This window comes from Durotheca rogersii (assembly GCF_024521655.1).
Source record: "Durotheca rogersii strain YMJ 92031201 chromosome Unknown GGS23scaffold_29, whole genome shotgun sequence".
NCBI lineage: Eukaryota > Fungi > Ascomycota > Sordariomycetes > Xylariales > Xylariaceae > Durotheca > Durotheca rogersii.
The window spans coordinates 129,256-145,070 of record NW_026251260.1 but is presented as its reverse complement, the minus strand read 5'-3'; the positions used below and the strand labels follow the sequence as shown (position 1 = coordinate 145,070).

The following is a 15,815-nucleotide window of genomic DNA, read 5'->3' as shown; positions in this document are numbered from 1 at the left end:
TCAGAGAAAGACACATCCAGCCGCCAAATTCCATCTCTCTATAGCGGCAGAAACGCCGGGGCCCGTATATATGCGCGGCTGGGTGGGTGTGGAAGCCATCCAACCAGTATGGCGCGCAGCTTCGGAAGCAATGGTACTACGCACGCCTCTACACCTATATCCAAATCAATCCACTCATCTACGCCGACTCCAACTCCTCTCTTGACAATCGCTCTCGAAAATGCCCTCTACCCGGAAAAAAAAAAACCAACGCCCACACCGACCCTCGACGCCAATGTCTGATAAGATAACCACCGCCGTCGTCAGTCATCCTCCCTCCCAGCAAGACGTCCCGAACCGCGCCTCGCGCACGTCGTTAAATCCGCCAAGTACACCCGCTAGTTCACGATTTACGACATTCCCCAAAACTAGAGGCACCGCATAGCGACGCGCCCGTCCCCAGGTGCGTCACTTTACGACGCTGATTGGGGCGTTGTTGGCATCCTCGTACACCCGGAAGCCGCCCTCCTCGGCGCCCGTCCACGCCCGGTGCGTGCTCGGGTACTCGCTCGGCACGCTCGACTTCTGGCTCTCCGTCTCGAACCCGTCCGCGTCCGTCATCGCGTCGTCGTCCTCGTGGATGTCGATCCCGATCTCGGCATTACGGTTCTCTTCGTCCTCTATACCCGGCCACGCCTCGTCCTCTGGGCCGCCGGGGAGTTGTCTGTCCTGCCACGACTCGAGAGGATCGTCCACGTGGGCGAAATCGAGCATCGGGCTGTCGGCGTAGTCCGAATTATTATTATCGTCGCCACCGTCGTCGCTGTCATCCTCTTCCATATCTTCCTCGTCCCCACCATGCTGGTCGGCGCCGCTACCGCTCCCACCGCTGTCGGGATCGTCGTCCGCCGTCACGACGCCGCGGTTGGACCGCGTGTCGATAAAGGGGGCATTGCTATGCGGCGTCGCGTAGAACGGCGTCGAGCCGCGGGGGGGGAAGGCTTCGGGCATAGGAGTCGGCGACGCCGTGCTCCAGCGGGGGGTGTTCCGTGGCCGCGCAGACGGGGAACGGGTGCCGCGGCGCTTCGCAAGGGCTGCGACGTGTGGCATGGGGGGGCGGACCTGCGCCGCCACGCGGCGTTCCGCAGGCCGAACAACCGGTGTCACTCGCCGCTTCGCTTGGGCCTGCGAGACGACGTGTGGCACGATGGGAGGCATCGAGGCCGTGCGTATATTAGGTGGTCTAGAGCCTTTCCGCTCTTTGAACGTGACGGCAGCCGGGGACTTGGTGCGATTGCGCGCGGCGGAGCGACTGGTGGCGAAGGACAGCGGCACGGCCGTGACGCTGGCGCTCATGTGCCGAGACGGCGACATCGACACGGTCCGCCAATTGACCTGCGCCGGCTGCCGGCTGCCGGGCGGCGGGAAGGCGACGGCGGAAGTCTCATCGAGGTTGTCGTTCCGCAACCAGCATTCCTCCATGGCGTCCGCCTCGGGGACCTCCTGGCTGCTCTGAGAGTCGGCGTACACTCGACTGAGCTCGCGCAGGCGTTGCCAGTTCCACCCGTTGAGGTACGCGTCTTGGTCCTGGAGATACGCCTCAGGGTGAGTGATGTAGAGGCGCTGCGCCCCGCCCACCTTCATAACCACGCTCGCGCGCAGGAAAGAGACATCCCACGTCACCGGCGTAACCATCTCGGGTGGCGATAGGAAGTGGAGCTTCGGATCGCTGCGGATTTTGCGCAGCGGCACCCAAGCCGATTGGAGGCCGAGGAACTTGGCGACGCGGTGGTGCTGCGTCGAGCCGTGGTGGACATTGGCTTGCATGCGAGAGAAGGTGCGGAATAGGGTGCCGAATGCGTCGTTCATCGCGTGATGGACGCTCCTAGCATCTGGGCCGCAGATCGTCACGTTCTTGACGAGGCCTCGGCTCCTAAGCCGCTGCTGGATGACGCGGCCGGGCGCGCACGCGCGAGGGAGCAGCCACTCCGACTCGACTTCGGGCCCGGCCCAGTCGCCATCCGGCGACTGAGGATCCAGGGCAGACGAGCTGCTAGGCAGCTGGGTCCATTGGTCGGCCTCGATGTTGGCGCCGGCGTCCAAGGGGTGCTGGCCGGCGAAGTAGGTAGAATCCATCCATATACCCTTCAACGGGAAGGGCAGAAAGACCACCTCAACATCCCACGGGCGTGTCGGGGACGGGAAGGGCGAGAGCCCCTGCAGGTGGTCGAGCTGAGATTTTAGAGCTTGCAGCTGGCTGTAGAGTTCGGTGCGACTCAATACGTATTCGGTCCCGCTGGTGGAGACGGAGACGGCGCTGCTCATAGACGCGTTGACGTCCGGACGTCGAGCTGGGTGGTAGGCCGAAACCTGGCTAGGGGTGTCGTTGAGCATCTTCTCGACCTCTTCGACGCGCGACTCGAGCTCTGTGATTCGAAGATCGGCGTGGTCGTGCTTGTCGTCACAACCGTCGTAGCCGGCGGTGGAGATGGAGGGATTCTCCAGCCGGTCTAGTCGCTGGTCATGCGCTTGAACCACATCGGACAACTGCTGAAGGGCGTCCTGGTGGGGTGCCGGAGAGGACAGTCCCGGCCTCTCAGTCGCGTCTCCGTGCCTACAAGACCTTGGGGTGTTGGTGACGGTCTGTCCGTCATCGACAGACTGGTGATCTACGCCGGAGGCAACGGCATCCTCCTCCTGTTCGGTCTCGTCATCCTGCCCCAGAGGGGGCTCACCTAGCTTAGTTCGGACACTACTAAATGTCTGCAGCCCCTTCCCGGCAAACGGCCGAAGATAACTCACCCGGGCAGACGACGTCGTCGAGCTTGGTTGGGAAGACATCAGACACTGGCTCGGGATCGGGGGAAGCAAGCCTACGTCGTCCGGCTCGGATTGGATAAAGTTGGCCCAGGCCAGGGTATCAGGAATAGAAGGTTCCGGCGCGGGCACCGCGCTCCCGGTCTGGGACGCACCATCGCGCCCCGTCGGGCGGTTCGGGAAGAGAGATTCATTAAACATATCCATGGACGACTCCACAAATCCCGGCACCTTGAATGACGGATCCGGCACCGGCGTGAGCGGCTCCCTGCTGGTCTTGGGTCGCTCGTTCTCCTGGCCATTGCTTACCATGTCGGGAGGAGGGACGACGGCAGTTGGGGTTTGGCCGTCGCGAGCATCATCGTGGAAGCACGCATGGTGGGAACACATGCACCAGGCGTCGTCGTCTGCGAGGCCGCCGCTCCCGCCGTGGAGGAATCCATTAGCAAATACCGGCGAGGTTCCTGACATGCTGCCTCTGCCCGTCCTGGCGGAGAGAGTGCGGCGACTCCAGAAGCGACGGCATCCGCATCGAGGGCCATTGGCGCCGTGGTTTAAATCGACAAAATTGCATCGACCGCTGGGGAGGGCTGGGGAACCCGTATTTCCAGGGGCGTCATGGTAAATATTAAAGAAAGCGCTGTTTAGAAGCGAGAGGTCGGGGGTAAGTCCTGCCATTGGGCCGAATGCGCCTCGGTCGGGAGCATTGGAGGAATTAGGAGAATTGAAGCGATGGAGAGATGGAAGGGGGGGCGGGCGAAGGGGGGAGAGACGGGTATTTATTGTCGGTCGCGCGACGAGAGAGGACGTCGGAGTCCCTGGGCGACCCTACCAGGCACGGCTGGGTCGCGATTCGAGATATCTAGTACATGGCACTGCTCCCGTTGTTAGTCCGAGCTCTGGACTCGTCCTGCGGTCCAGCAAAAATCCAAGAACCCGAACGGCTCCCCAGACACTCTCACCCCACACGAGCATACACGCGTACGTAGACAGGCACACACACGAACCGTTTGTCGGAGGAGAGAATAGAGAGAAAAGGGAGAGAGGTAGGCGACGAGCAGGCGAGGACGAGGCGACAATTTGTATGCGATAAGAGAAGCGGCAGGCGACGAAGGTACGCGTACAGCTCGACGGAGGACAATGCGAAGGGCGAGTCGAGGATGGGAGGTGGTGATGGCCAGAAGTGAGGCGCCCAGGGAGGGTTGGGCTAAAGTCGGTCGATGGTGGGGGGGGGGGTTAGGCGGTAGAAGCACGGTTAGGGAACACCACAGGAGATATCATGCGCTGTGGAGAAGAGGATGCGGCAGGGAGAGAGAGGCAGGGTGTCGACGCAGGTAGCACAACGTAGTATGGTGCGTGTGCGGATGCGTGCATGTATCTAGGTAGGTATTTCGAGGTGAGATAGATACACATGCAGATTATGACTCGACGCTACGACGGGCGACAAGGGTCGGCGCGAGGAGAATAGGACAAGTCGAAGTCGGGCGTTGCGTTGTTGCGTCGTTGGGTTGCGTAGCGCGCGGTCCGGCGAGGGTGGATGGATATATATGCGGAGGAGTCGAGAGGAGGAGGAGGAGGAGGAGGGAAAAGTAGACGACGACGACGACGACGACGACGACGACGACAATGACAACGGACAGAGAGAGCGAAAGTGCGTGTGCCTTTCGCCAGTGTGTGAGGCGGATGGATGGACGTTGTGCGTCGTAGTGTAGGTGCGCAGCCTGCTGCTAGCTGCTTAAGGGAGGGAGGAGGAGGAGGAGGAGGAGGTGGAAGAAACGGGGGAGAGCCAGGGAGTGGGCCTCCGGCCAATCAGCAGCCGCGGTCAGCAGGAGCTCGCCGGCTTGAACGCGGTCGTCCCAAAAGGGAAGCAGCGAATGGGAGAAAGCGCTCGAGGACGTCGCGACTGACCCGCGTCCCGTACCGCGGCCGCGCCCTGCCATTGGCCCGCCCCCTCGCTGGCGACCCGCACGTCCACCGAAGCACAGACGGCAAAAGGGGAGGGGAGGGACGAGGCGCGCTTCCTGCTCTTGCCGAGTCCCAGAGCGAACTTCCCCTGCTGTACGTGTATTTTTTACCGCCGACTCATACTCCTACTTGAGTACTGAGTATTATAAGTCACCAGCTCGTCACGTCAGCGGAAGCCCGTCACCCTTCCCGTCCCACCTGACCGCCTCCCCGCCAAAAATCCACCTCCTACGCACGAACCTCCTCCTCTTGGAAAGAAAAAAAAAACCCCCCCCCGGAATCGCCCCGAAATCGATCTCGCACCCGGCCCATTGGCAGCCCTCTCACCACCACGCTCGCCTCGCGCGGAGGAGACAAAGACGAAGAAGAGATCATACCCAAAAGCTAGGCGGACGAATAACCGACCAAGAATCGACGCGCCTCGGAGTCACCTCGTCTGTTTCCTGCTTGTTGGGGACACCACTAGTGACTCAATTGCGATGCCTCATTGGCCAATGCGAACAAACCTACCGTCCGCCTTGCCGGCCTGGCCACGAAATTGGCCGTCTTTTTTTTTTTTTGTGGGAATCGCCTTCTCTCGCTCTATGAGTAGTGTTAGGCATGGTTATGTGTAAACGTGATGCATTTGTAATGTGTATATGTGTATGCCTGTGCAGACAAGTAAGACCGACCCAGACGGCCCTATTATGCCGCCGACGCCTAAGATAGGTGTGATAGTATTTGTACAGCATGTTGGCGAGACCCAATCCCGTCTCTACACTTCGCCCCAGCTTCCCATTGGCCCGGTCGTGGCGATCATCGAGCCAGTCCCGACCGAGCCGCCGATGTCCCAGTAGTGCCGCGACGACGAGCAGCTGCTCCGCCTCACCGACCTCCGCGTGCTGTGGCTGGCGCAGCTGCCCGCGTACTTGAACGCCGGCAGCGGGTTCGAAGGCACTGCCGCCTTCGACTTGCGCCGGTCCGCCGGCCGCGACCTCGAGATCAGCGGGTGGTGCTGGCGCACTCGCGCCGCCTTGGCCGCCACGTCTTGCGCGCTCGACGCGCTGAGGCTAGGCGTGCCGGCCATCGCCGCGCTGCTGTTGGACCGCGGCATGAAGCGCGACCGGAGATACCGGAACACGAGCCTCACGTCCAGGTCCTGCTCCCACTCTTCCTGCGTAAAGGCCGCCCCGGATGTTTCCGTCTTCGCCTGCGAGCTAGGCGCACCAGGGCCGAGCGGGCGGCCGACGTGGGGTCCGTCCGTCGGCCGTGCGTGGGCGCCGATCGTCGGTCGGAATTCGGGCATCGCTACCGACGGCTCGCTCGCTTTCGCCCCGGTGCCAGGCGTGGTGTCGACGGTGCCCTCGGGTATGGAGGCGAGGCCGGCGTACGGAAGAGGCATCTGCTGCACTCGGCTGAAAGTGGAAAAGGCCCCGGGATGTTCGGAGATTCGGTTGATGAGGTGGCCTAGCTCCGTCGCGACTCGTTCTAGCATCTTGAGCTGCCATCCGGAATCGGCTTCAGCCGCACCGTCTCCCCTGGCCATGTCCGTGGGCTGGCCTAGCCTCGGTGTAACCGAGGCCCTCGGCGTCCAAGCGAGGTCCTCTTCGTCGGGGAGAGCTTCGCCAAATAATATGGCAAGCAGCTTGTCGTCGATCCCCATCAGGTCACGAATGACCTTCCGAGTAATGCGCCCCCAGATGCTCTCGCGATCCGTCTCGGGTTCGCTCTCATCGCGTTCGTGCCAATCTTGCGAATGATCCATCGTACTACTTGCCATATCATCCGTCGTGATCGGCGTCGCTACCTCGTCCACTTTCTGCTCCGGCTTATCGGGTATCGAAATGTTGGCGATGGATCGTCGTCTTCTGCGGGTCTCCTTCTGTATCTCTTCCAAGAGGTACCGGCTGTGCTCTAGTCGCCAGGTCTCTATCCTCCTCAGCTTTTCCATCTCCTGTATCCTCTCATCTTCAAGGTCGATCTGAGCTAGGTCGAGACCGTCATGTCTCTTCACGCGGTGAGGATTGTACTGTTCGAAGGCGTAGATGCGCTCTTGCATGTCGGCACCGATCGCGCCCTGGTCTGGTCGGAAGGAGCCCAAGCCGTCGTGGGCGGGGACAACGGGTGTGGCGTGGGGGAGAGCAGGGGGTGAGTCGTAGAAATCAGGTGTAGAGCGGAATTCGGGGAGGTGGCTGTCGAGGCTGTCCAGCTCGGCGTCCTCCTCGTCCTGGATTGCGTCACTGGCGGAATTTGCGGGTCGTGATGGCTCGGCGCCGGAGCCTGGTCGGGCGACGGGATCAAAGCTCCCGATGTCGCTCAACCGCGAGCGGCCCGGAGTGGTATTGGTCTGGTGGGACGACGTCAGGTAAGACGTCGTAGTACCAGCGTCGGTAGCGGGGGAGAAGAGAACCCAGGTCTGGGGATCTTCGGCGGGTTGAGGGGTCAGCTGGGGAGCCTGCTGAGTCTCATCCTCAGGTTCGGGGCGGAAGAGCCGCTGAGCGCTCTGACGTGTAGGCTGATGAAACGCCATCGCAAGAAACGTTTTGCAGTTGGGTGGTTAGTCGCAAAGGGCGAGAGCAGTTGCCCGACTGGGGAGGTCCCAGCGGTCGATGTTAAATAATACGCGACCAGAGTTGCACAACGCTTAGTGGTGCTCTCTGCAAGGCAGACTCGTCGGACAGCGTCGGACAGCGTTGGACAGCGTTAGACAGCGCAGGGGACACAACACAGGACCAGGATAAGCAAGGCTCGATACGGAGGAGGTGGAGAGGGTGCGAAATGTGTGAGTGAAGGAGGGGGAAAAAGGGGGAGGGGAAGAATATCGGCGTGCTTGTTCCTTAACGCGGGATTGACGGAGATGCTAATTATGGAGACTGGATGACTGCGTTTCGGAGGAGGCTACGTGGGTTGCACAGGAGACGGACAAGTCAGAGTGAGGTTAATCAGGAACAGGAGAAGAAGACGAAGTCGTGGATGGGATGACGGGCGAGAGAGGGCCTGGCGGGGACGGGCGGGTGGCAGGCCAATCTGTCACGGGCGATGCGAGGCCAGGGCGGGATGCAGGTGTGACCTGTCCGATTGGCGGCGGTGGAGGGAAAAGGGAGAGGGAGAGAGAAAAAGGTCCCAGGGACCTGTTTGTTGATGATGCCAAAGTCGCGTGGGCCGGTGGTTTGACCGCATCAACAGCGCATCGACCATCCGCCCACCTTTCGCAGCCTTTGGGTATCGACCGGCAACCGGCGAGCCAAGCAGAGAACAGCGGACCAGACCACAGACCAGACCACAGATGCCGCCAGTGGAATTGCCCAATTAGTACAAGCGGCCTTCGTGCAGAGCGGCCAGTCGAACCCGTCGCCCGCTAGCCGTCCGCTGGGGCCAAGCTGACGCCGTGCGCTCGGGACGATAAGGCGCATGCGGGAGATACACGTGCTGCGTGTCCTTGACTGGCTCCCGATCGTGGGCATATGCGTCATTGGAAGGCGGCCGTGGCTGAGGGCATTTTGAAGAAAATAAAAGATAAAAATAAAATACAACGGAGGGTAGAGGGAGGGAGGGAGAGGAGAGGAGGGTGGCGATGAGGGGGTGTGAATTGTGCCTGGGTGCGAGGGTGCGAGAGAGATAAGCCAGAGGATGGGCTCAGTTCGGGCTGGGATTACCTCATTCTTGTCGCGCTGCAGCGTTAGTGGGCGCCTCAGGGTGGCAGCCGGTGCACCTCCAGCCCCCGATTTTCCTCTCTTCGCCCATCCCATCGGCGGGCACTCATTCGCCCCGAGACCTACCTCCTTATCGACGCGTTCGGTATCTCGGTATCTCGACCTCGATAGGTCCGTCCGTCCCTCTCATATGGTGTCTTCTCAAGTGCCTCTCTCTCTCGTGTAGTATTTACCTACCTAAAGGTGTATGGGAGGTAAGGACACCACCGCCCATCGACAATTCTCAGGTGCGTTATCGCAGTACATGGGTACCTAAGGAGGTATCTACCTCTCATAAAGGGTTGGATCGAGCCATCTCATTATCAGGCGGCTATCGAGGCAAACGCCGGGCAGGCACGCTAGCGCAGCACAGGATCTGGCGGGAGGGTGCTATCGTCCATCTGGTTAGGTAGGCACACTTGTCACCCTCAACCTTAAGCTAACTCCTCAGCACATTACATACGACACCAACCCGAGCGCGGACAGCAGGTAGCGAGTACGTACGGCTAGGGGGGGACATCGTCTACTGCCTTAGGTAGCCAGTACGCCGCATATCTAAAATAAAACTAGAAGGTGGGATGGGACGCGATTTGCTACCTCCTACCACTACATACCTACGTAGGTATCTAGGTACCTGAGGTGCACACCCTCGGATACTTGACAGATGCGAGATATCCCGCAGCGTGGGACATGTACCTACCTAAGTACCTAACACACCCTGGGCTATCATCTCGCAGCCAGGCACGGCCACGCCTCGACAAGACATTAATTAGGTGCCTCTACACCACCTTCGATGCCCTATCCTGAAAATACCCATCATTCTGCCCATCATCCCGTCCATCATTCCCATCTCGACCACCGAATTGGCCGATCTCATAAAAATAACACGCCCCTCTGACCAGCAATTCGCTCCCATCCCTCCCTTCGTCCCACATCACCTCCCTCGCCGCAGAACCCAGCCAGCGTGTACGCGTGCTGCCCATGTAGTATACCCGTGTCTGACCTGGCCACGGCGCCCTCGAACCCGCCAGCAACGCCGTCGTGGCCCTGGTCAGCCCAACCTACCTATATCACCTACCTATGAATAGGTACGTGTGGATGCGCATGCACGCACACCGACCTGCCAGGTCCATTCGCCTAGACTGTTCTCTTCTTCTGCCTTTTTGGGGGGTCCCTCTCCTCATCGTATCGTCTCCGAAGCATCCCTAAGGTACACGTAACCACACGCAACCACCCAGTGTCGACTCGAGGTGCGACTTGATGCGTATGCGAGAAAACTCGCAAGGGGGTCGCCACCATTCGCATGGGACATGCCGCGCTGTCTACTGCGGAATCGGTATTCCTTCCCGCCTACATACATATAGCAACAGGGATACGCTATACTATTATGTACGTGGTAGGCATCGAAACTTGGGCTTGTCTCGCTGGCCCACGGTGTGGCCTAGCATCGCATGGCCATGGCACCACGCTAGTGCCGCATCGTCGAGTGGTTGTTCACCGCATTCGGCACATAGTTACCTCGAGACTTATGCCTGCATCTCAACACTCCGGCTTCCTCCTTGCCTATCGCGACTCAGCTGACTAGCCATCCCGATGCCGTCCGCGGCTGACACTGCTCGCTCCGTCTGCATGTCTGCATGTCTGTCTGCTATTTTCGACTCAAGTCGACGCCGAGCTGAAAGAAAATCGGTAACGAAGCCAAATGTAACCCCCCAACTTCACCTTTCGTCTTTCGCCTCGAGACCTGAGCGTGTATACGTAGATAGCATCCCTCGCCTTGGCCTGGCTCTGCGCAGTTGCCCTTGTCATGGTTGTGAATCCAGGTCTATCCCAAAGTTCCCTCTTCCTCCTCTCCCCCCTTTTTCTCCTTCCTTGTTTATTTTCCTTTCCTCTCCTTTTTCTGCATTGCAAACCGGAATCGGTCTGCCCGTCAACATGATAGACAAGAGCTACTACGCCTACCCTCCTCAACCAGGCTAGGCCGCGAGCTCCGGCACTACAGGGTGTGCGGAAATTGTGTTCGCTCGCTCGTTGATAGAACAGAAAGATACCTACGCCTGGACGACCCCGCCGCAAGCAGGAAGGTAAGTGGGAAATCGGGACGGCGACGATACGGAAGTCAAAAGATACCTGAACGTATTACGTAGGTAGGTAAGCAGCGCGAACCCGCCCCAATATCGACAATGCATTATTTTACCCCGTCTCTTTGCCCGTATTCTCCACCTGCCCTCTCTGATTTTACCTATCGTGTTCGCCGCATCTCGTCAGCGTTCCACCTTTTCTAAGAGTCCCATCCCATCGGCGGGCGAGTGATGAACCATCACGACGACGCGGTCCGAGCGATGATGGTGGAGAAGCGGTTTATTCGTGCCGTGCCTGCGAACTAGACATGATACACATACACGTACGTATCGCGCCCTCTCCGGTGGGTAGAGGAGGCGGATGGTTCCCATAATCGCGCCGTAGCAGCAGCAGTCATAGTTATAAAAAGATGACAGTGATGTAAGTGCCCGTTTCTGCCTGGGCTGGTAGCTCTCCTGCTCGCTGCACCGGTTCACCCCTCCTCGTGTCGGCCCCGCCTCGTGTATACATATATTGCGCACACAGGACAAATATAGCGGAAGAGTGCCTTACTACTGTATGCAATGTACGTATGCATGACTGGCAAGCGTACTAGAAAAACCCGTGCTCCTATATACCTACTAACAACCATATATGCGCCCCATCTCCACGCGCTATAACACGCCGTAGTCATCACACCCCCCTCTCGCTAGACGATCACATGGTCAACGTAGGTAGGTATGCGCAGACGGCCCTCTCTAGCACCAGCACCAGAGCCAGCGCCGTTGTCGGAAAGCGCTCGTGCAAGCGGCGTCGTGAAGCGGCGCACCGCAATACTGCGCTACTACGTCATCTGGACCTCCCTCTCTGTGTCTCGTGACATCTGCCACCGGCTCGTCTCGGGTAGCCCTGGCAGTCTGATAGTGCGATAGCGGGGGAAGCCTCTGACACTATAGGTATAGGCGAGTGTATCACTCACACCACACACACCACACACACACACATAGAGAGAGATATATATAGAGAGAAATAGTGTTCACAGCAGCATGCGCCGCCATATGCAGCGTCTCAGCATCCCCCCGCCGCCGTCGCCTACGCGCGCACGCGGCCACGATCGCATTCCGGATCCCCCGGACCCCTCGAGCAATTACTTACCTCTTACCTTACGCATACAGACGCCTTGTCCCGAGCCAGCGGAAATAGATAGCCGGCCAGGCCCGGCCATGCGACCCCGCCCGCCGGCCGAACCAAGCCCCAACAGCAACTCCCTACCCCGTCTCCCCCCTACCCCGAAACTAGCCCACCGCAGGCCCGCAGGCGCCAGAGCGAAGGAGATAAGGTAGGTAGGTGCAGAAGGCAGGAGAGTGAGGGGGTGTGGGGAGAATAAACGACGCCGACACGGGCGGAGGCGCGTCGGGCGGGACGGCCCCAGCGCCTTTTCTCGGATGTGCCGCACGCACAGCGAGAAAAGGAGGGGGGAGGAGGAAGGGGAAGGGGCTGACTAACTCGACGTGCGAGCGTCGGATACGGTATGAAGCATTACGGCCTGGCTGGCCACCTTGCGCCCGCCACCGATAGGCAGGATGGTTAGCAGGGCCGTATGCATACTACTTACTAAACGACCACGATTCACGAGCACATGTTTCTTTTTCCCCTGGTTTTCTATAGTAGACGGAAGCTACCTCGGCGGGTAGTCAACATCACGATCACGAACGAGGTGGCGAGCGCAGATGTAAGTAATGCAAATGCAGATCCGAATTGACTGTCAACAACAACGACAACGGGAGCACCGGCGGCAGCAGTAGCTTGTGCCGCGCGTATGCGTGTGCGCGCGTGTTTGTATGTGCTATGTGTATGGAACGTTTTCGTTAAACCCAATTAATGCGCCAGTGCCAGTTCCAGTTCCCCAACAGATATGCCTTGCTTGCCGGCCTGCCCTGCCCATGCTCTCCTTCGCCGCCGCTCCCGCCCAGGTGCACGCGCCTAAGCCTCGGAGAAGGCCTCGGGGAAGCGCTTGACGTTCTGGGCGAGGCTGCCGTGGTTCGTGAGGAACTGGACGTAGGCTCCGTCGACCTTGACGCGGCCGGCCGCCTTCTTCTCCAGGTACTCCTCGCGCCGCAGCGGCGTGAAGCCCCAGTTCTTCGATACGATGATCTTTTGCCGGCCGGGGAACTTGTACTGGGATCGTCGGAGGGCCTCAAGAGCGATGGCGCGGTCTAGGGGAACAGACAAGTTAGCATACTATTACTTTCTCGGAAGCCTTTCCAGCGTGGTGCAGATAGGTGGTGGGTTGGGCAGCGGTACTCACTGGAGTCACGAGTCCGCACGCTCAGGATGATCTGGCCGATGTTGACGCGGGCGACAGTTCCGTTGGGCTTGCCCCAGGCGCCGCGCATTCCGGTCTGCAGTCTATCGGCGCCGGCGCACGACAACATCTTGTTGATGCGGACGACGTGGTAGGGGTGGGCGCGGACGCGCAGGTGGAAGCCTTCCTTGCCGGCCAGCTTGACGAGGTACTTGTTGGCGCAGATGCGGGCGGCCTCCAGGGCCTCAGAGCTCAGCTGCTCGTACTCGTTCGAGACGAGGTGGATGCACAGAGGGAAGTCATCGACGGTCGCGCGCTTTCGGCCCAGATCGAAGATGCGGATCTTGGGGTCGGGGACACCACGGTTGAAGCGGGACTTGGGATACGGCTAGTTTCATAGTTAGTATCAGTAATTGCATCTTTCTGCTTCTCCTTTCTCTCCTCCGAAATTATGGGACAATAGGAGTATGTGTATGCATGTTCCTGGCGCTAAGAGGAAGCGTAGGCGCTCGTGCGATTCGGAATATGGGAAGTGGGAGACTGGAAGACGTCCTCGGGCGCTCGACCGTTCTGAGGGAGGAGGCCCTGAAACGCAACGACTTGCTGGCAGCCGGGGAGGGAGGGAACGGATCCCTATGGTTCAGCAAAGCTCACCTTGTTCTTGCAGTACCGGTAGCACCTTGCGGGACGACGCGCCATCTTGAATGCTTGTCGTGAATGCTGCTGTCGTGGATGTGGTAGTGGTGATGGTGGTTATTGGTTGATGTTGGGGGGAGAAGATGGTGCCGGCAGGGAGCGAGGCGGTTGAAGTCCCTCTTGACGGATGAAATTCCAGACTTTGATTTCAAAGCAAGGAGAGTCACAAAAGCGGATTCGGTGGCGGGGGCCCTCATTGGCCCGCTCACCTAAGCAAAGAGTGGAGTTAGGGCTGAAACCATCGGCTACCGGAAGATCTCGGTTCCGTCTCCACAACTACCACCCCGCCGAGCACTTTCTGTGGTTTTTGGCCCGTCGTTTTCGCTTTTGGCAGTAATGTGCACCTTCTTCATCTTCTCCTCAGCATCGTTCCGTTTTTGCCAGCAGTACCCACACCCGCATTCACGCAGCCATATTCGACAAGATGCCTCCTAAGAAGAACAAGAAGGATGCCAACAGCATCAACTCGCGCCTTGCGCTTGTCATGAAGTCTGGAAAGGGTGAGTTTTTTTTTCTTTTCGTTTTGCCCTGGCTCGAAATGCCGCGAGTTTGTCAACGCAGTGGCTAACGTCTTGCACCAGTCACTCTCGGCTACAAGTCGACCCTCAAGAGCCTGCGATCTGGCAAGGCCAAGCTGGTCATCATCTCCGGAAACACGCCGCCGCTGCGCAAGTCTGAGTTGGAATATTACTCGATGCTGTCCAAGGCCCCCGTTCACCACTTCTCGGGCACCAACGTAAGCTGAAGCCCCATACCCTGTCTCGATTCCGTGGTCGATGGACATATGCATGTCCTCGGCGATTCGCCCCGCCCAGAGAAGAAGTCTTTTTCCAAGACTTTGGAGGGTAATCCAGTTGGCTTACTCGTATTCCGCCGCGATACAGATCGAGCTGGGCACCGCCTGCGGTAAACTCTTCCGCTGCTCCACGATGGCCATCATAGATGCTGGTGACTCGGATATCCTCGCCGACCAGCAGGCCTAGGAAGTTTAGACTAGAACACGGCATCGTGGAACGGCGTTGGGGTTCAAATCTGGGGAGGGACAGGGTCGTCGCGGCTCGTCGTTCGCGTACGATTCCCGCTGGTATCTCTTGCGTATTTGCAAGTGCCTCTTCGGAGAGCGCAGCTCCTAGAGGGATTCTTTGAGTAGCCTCTCTTTAGACGACTACTGAATGTCAATTAGGACGAAAAAAAAAGGTTAACCTGATACAAAATACAAGTGATACCCAAGCAGCCGTGCTGTCGGTGAACCGGTCCGATGTTTTCTTGGCAGGTGTCTCGTGCCACGACCGACATGGCTTGAATTGGCCACTATCGAGTTGATACCCTCAGATGGGTGACCGAACCAGCCAGTCACCAGTCAGACTGATCTACTACGATGTCGGTTAGGTAATAGTTCAGGACGCGATATGTCTTCGATGACACCAGAACGCCTTCGTCTCCCTGGAGTGCTTTTTCTTTCCTACTATGGGGCAGTATGGAACGAATAATGTCTCGGTTAACCCTCCTTTAGGCGAGGACTCGCTGCCCACGTAATGGAGGCTGACTCTCAGGTATATTTATACTTGTACGCGTACTATTATGTATACAAGTACGTCTACAGAACCAGCGCAGGCAGTGAGTGACGGTTGCATAAGAAATGAAGTAGGCACCCCCCGACACGTGTGAGAATAGTTATGCTCTGCTCACCAAGTATCTGATCGCTTGTTTCGAAAACTCGGTGTCGGCCTATATTTACCAGGTGCGGTTGCGGATCCGGCTATGGGTAGAGGTATGCACGTATGTGCATAAGCGGTGGGCAGCTAACTTGAGGTTGCCCTGTAAGGGAGGCAGCCTAGTCTCGATGTCCACGCACATATTAAGGCAACGACGTACCGAGGAGGATCTACACTTTGAAAACGCCGCCACCGATGCTGAGCGAGACTCTAGGTGCTCTCTACTCCTCCCCGGAGCGGTTCGAGAAAGTCACGATAACGGGACGGGACGTCCGGGTAGGCGCTGTCAAGAAGAAGAAGAAGAAGCGTGCCAGTTCATGACACGTGCACGGTATGTGTGGATGTAGGCAGGGTGCGTAACAATGTAAGTACTCAGTATGTACGTATCCGTGTCGAACGGATCGTCCCTTCGTGGCCCGTGACAAGCATTTCGATCTGCGCACGTGACAGCTGGGCGTGTAGGACAGATGGATGCTTTACCATATAGATTCGATTCAAGACCGGGGGGGGATGGGAGGTGTCGCTTGGGAGACCCGGACGCGAGAGAGGAGACGGAAGTGGAAACGGGCCCTGGGGAGTCGGAGGTTTCAATCGGACATTCTGAGC

The 15,815-nt window shown here is 58.8% G+C and overlaps 4 protein-coding genes across 4 annotated transcripts; 1 reads left to right on the top strand and 3 right to left on the bottom strand.

Annotated features, from left to right (window-relative positions):
* Positions 1 to 435: 435 nt before the first annotated feature.
* GGS23DRAFT_267951 (uncharacterized protein) lies at positions 436 to 3,796 on the bottom strand. Its single transcript, XM_051512416.1, has 2 exons — positions 3,759 to 3,796; positions 436 to 3,671 (listed from the first exon to the last, which is right to left on the bottom strand). Exon 2 carries the CDS (start codon positions 3,472 to 3,474, stop codon positions 448 to 450), a length of 3,027 nt encoding a protein of 1,008 aa, XP_051368440.1. The 5' UTR covers positions 3,475 to 3,671; positions 3,759 to 3,796; the 3' UTR covers positions 436 to 447.
* Positions 3,797 to 5,344: 1,548 nt separating this feature from the next.
* GGS23DRAFT_267915 (uncharacterized protein) lies at positions 5,345 to 7,494 on the bottom strand. The gene has a single exon (XM_051512413.1). It carries the CDS (start codon positions 7,268 to 7,270, stop codon positions 5,516 to 5,518), a length of 1,755 nt encoding a protein of 584 aa, XP_051368439.1. The 5' UTR covers positions 7,271 to 7,494; the 3' UTR covers positions 5,345 to 5,515.
* A 4,732-nt stretch (positions 7,495 to 12,226) lies between these two features.
* Positions 12,227 to 13,617, bottom strand: GGS23DRAFT_584212 (60S ribosomal protein L10). Its single transcript, XM_051517314.1, has 3 exons — positions 13,453 to 13,617; positions 12,802 to 13,186; positions 12,227 to 12,709 (listed from the first exon to the last, which is right to left on the bottom strand). The coding sequence occupies exons 1-3, from the start codon at positions 13,495 to 13,497 to the stop codon at positions 12,477 to 12,479; spliced, it is 663 nt and encodes a 220-aa protein (XP_051368438.1). The 5' UTR covers positions 13,498 to 13,617; the 3' UTR covers positions 12,227 to 12,476.
* GGS23DRAFT_584209 (cytosolic large ribosomal subunit protein L30) lies at positions 13,618 to 14,728 on the top strand. Its single transcript, XM_051517313.1, has 3 exons — positions 13,618 to 13,994; positions 14,076 to 14,230; positions 14,379 to 14,728. Exons 1-3 carry the CDS (start codon positions 13,919 to 13,921, stop codon positions 14,475 to 14,477), a joined length of 330 nt encoding a protein of 109 aa, XP_051368437.1. The 5' UTR covers positions 13,618 to 13,918; the 3' UTR covers positions 14,478 to 14,728.
* The last annotated feature ends 1,087 nt before the right edge of the window (positions 14,729 to 15,815 follow it).

Excerpts from the sequence above, each read along its gene's own strand:
- GGS23DRAFT_267951 (XM_051512416.1), bottom strand. The coding sequence starts at position 3,474 with ATGGCAGGACTTACCCCCGACCTCTCGCTTCTAAACAGCGCTTTCTTT.
- GGS23DRAFT_267915 (XM_051512413.1), bottom strand. The coding sequence starts at position 7,270 with ATGGCGTTTCATCAGCCTACACGTCAGAGCGCTCAGCGGCTCTTCCGC.
- GGS23DRAFT_584212 (XM_051517314.1), bottom strand. The coding sequence starts at position 13,497 with ATGGCGCGTCGTCCCGCAAGGTGCTACCGGTACTGCAAGAACAAG. Across the intron at positions 13,187-13,452 it reads ACCGGTACTGCAAGAACAAG|CCGTATCCCAAGTCCCGCTT; the intron begins GTGAGCTTTGCT and ends CTATGAAACTAG. Across the intron at positions 12,710-12,801 it reads CGTGCGGACTCGTGACTCCA|ACCGCGCCATCGCTCTTGAG; the intron begins GTGAGTACCGCT and ends CTGTTCCCCTAG.
- GGS23DRAFT_584209 (XM_051517313.1), top strand. The coding sequence starts at position 13,919 with ATGCCTCCTAAGAAGAACAAGAAGGATGCCAACAGCATCAACTCGCGC. Across the intron at positions 13,995-14,075 it reads TGTCATGAAGTCTGGAAAGG|TCACTCTCGGCTACAAGTCG; the intron begins GTGAGTTTTTTT and ends GTCTTGCACCAG. Across the intron at positions 14,231-14,378 it reads ACCACTTCTCGGGCACCAAC|ATCGAGCTGGGCACCGCCTG; the intron begins GTAAGCTGAAGC and ends GCCGCGATACAG.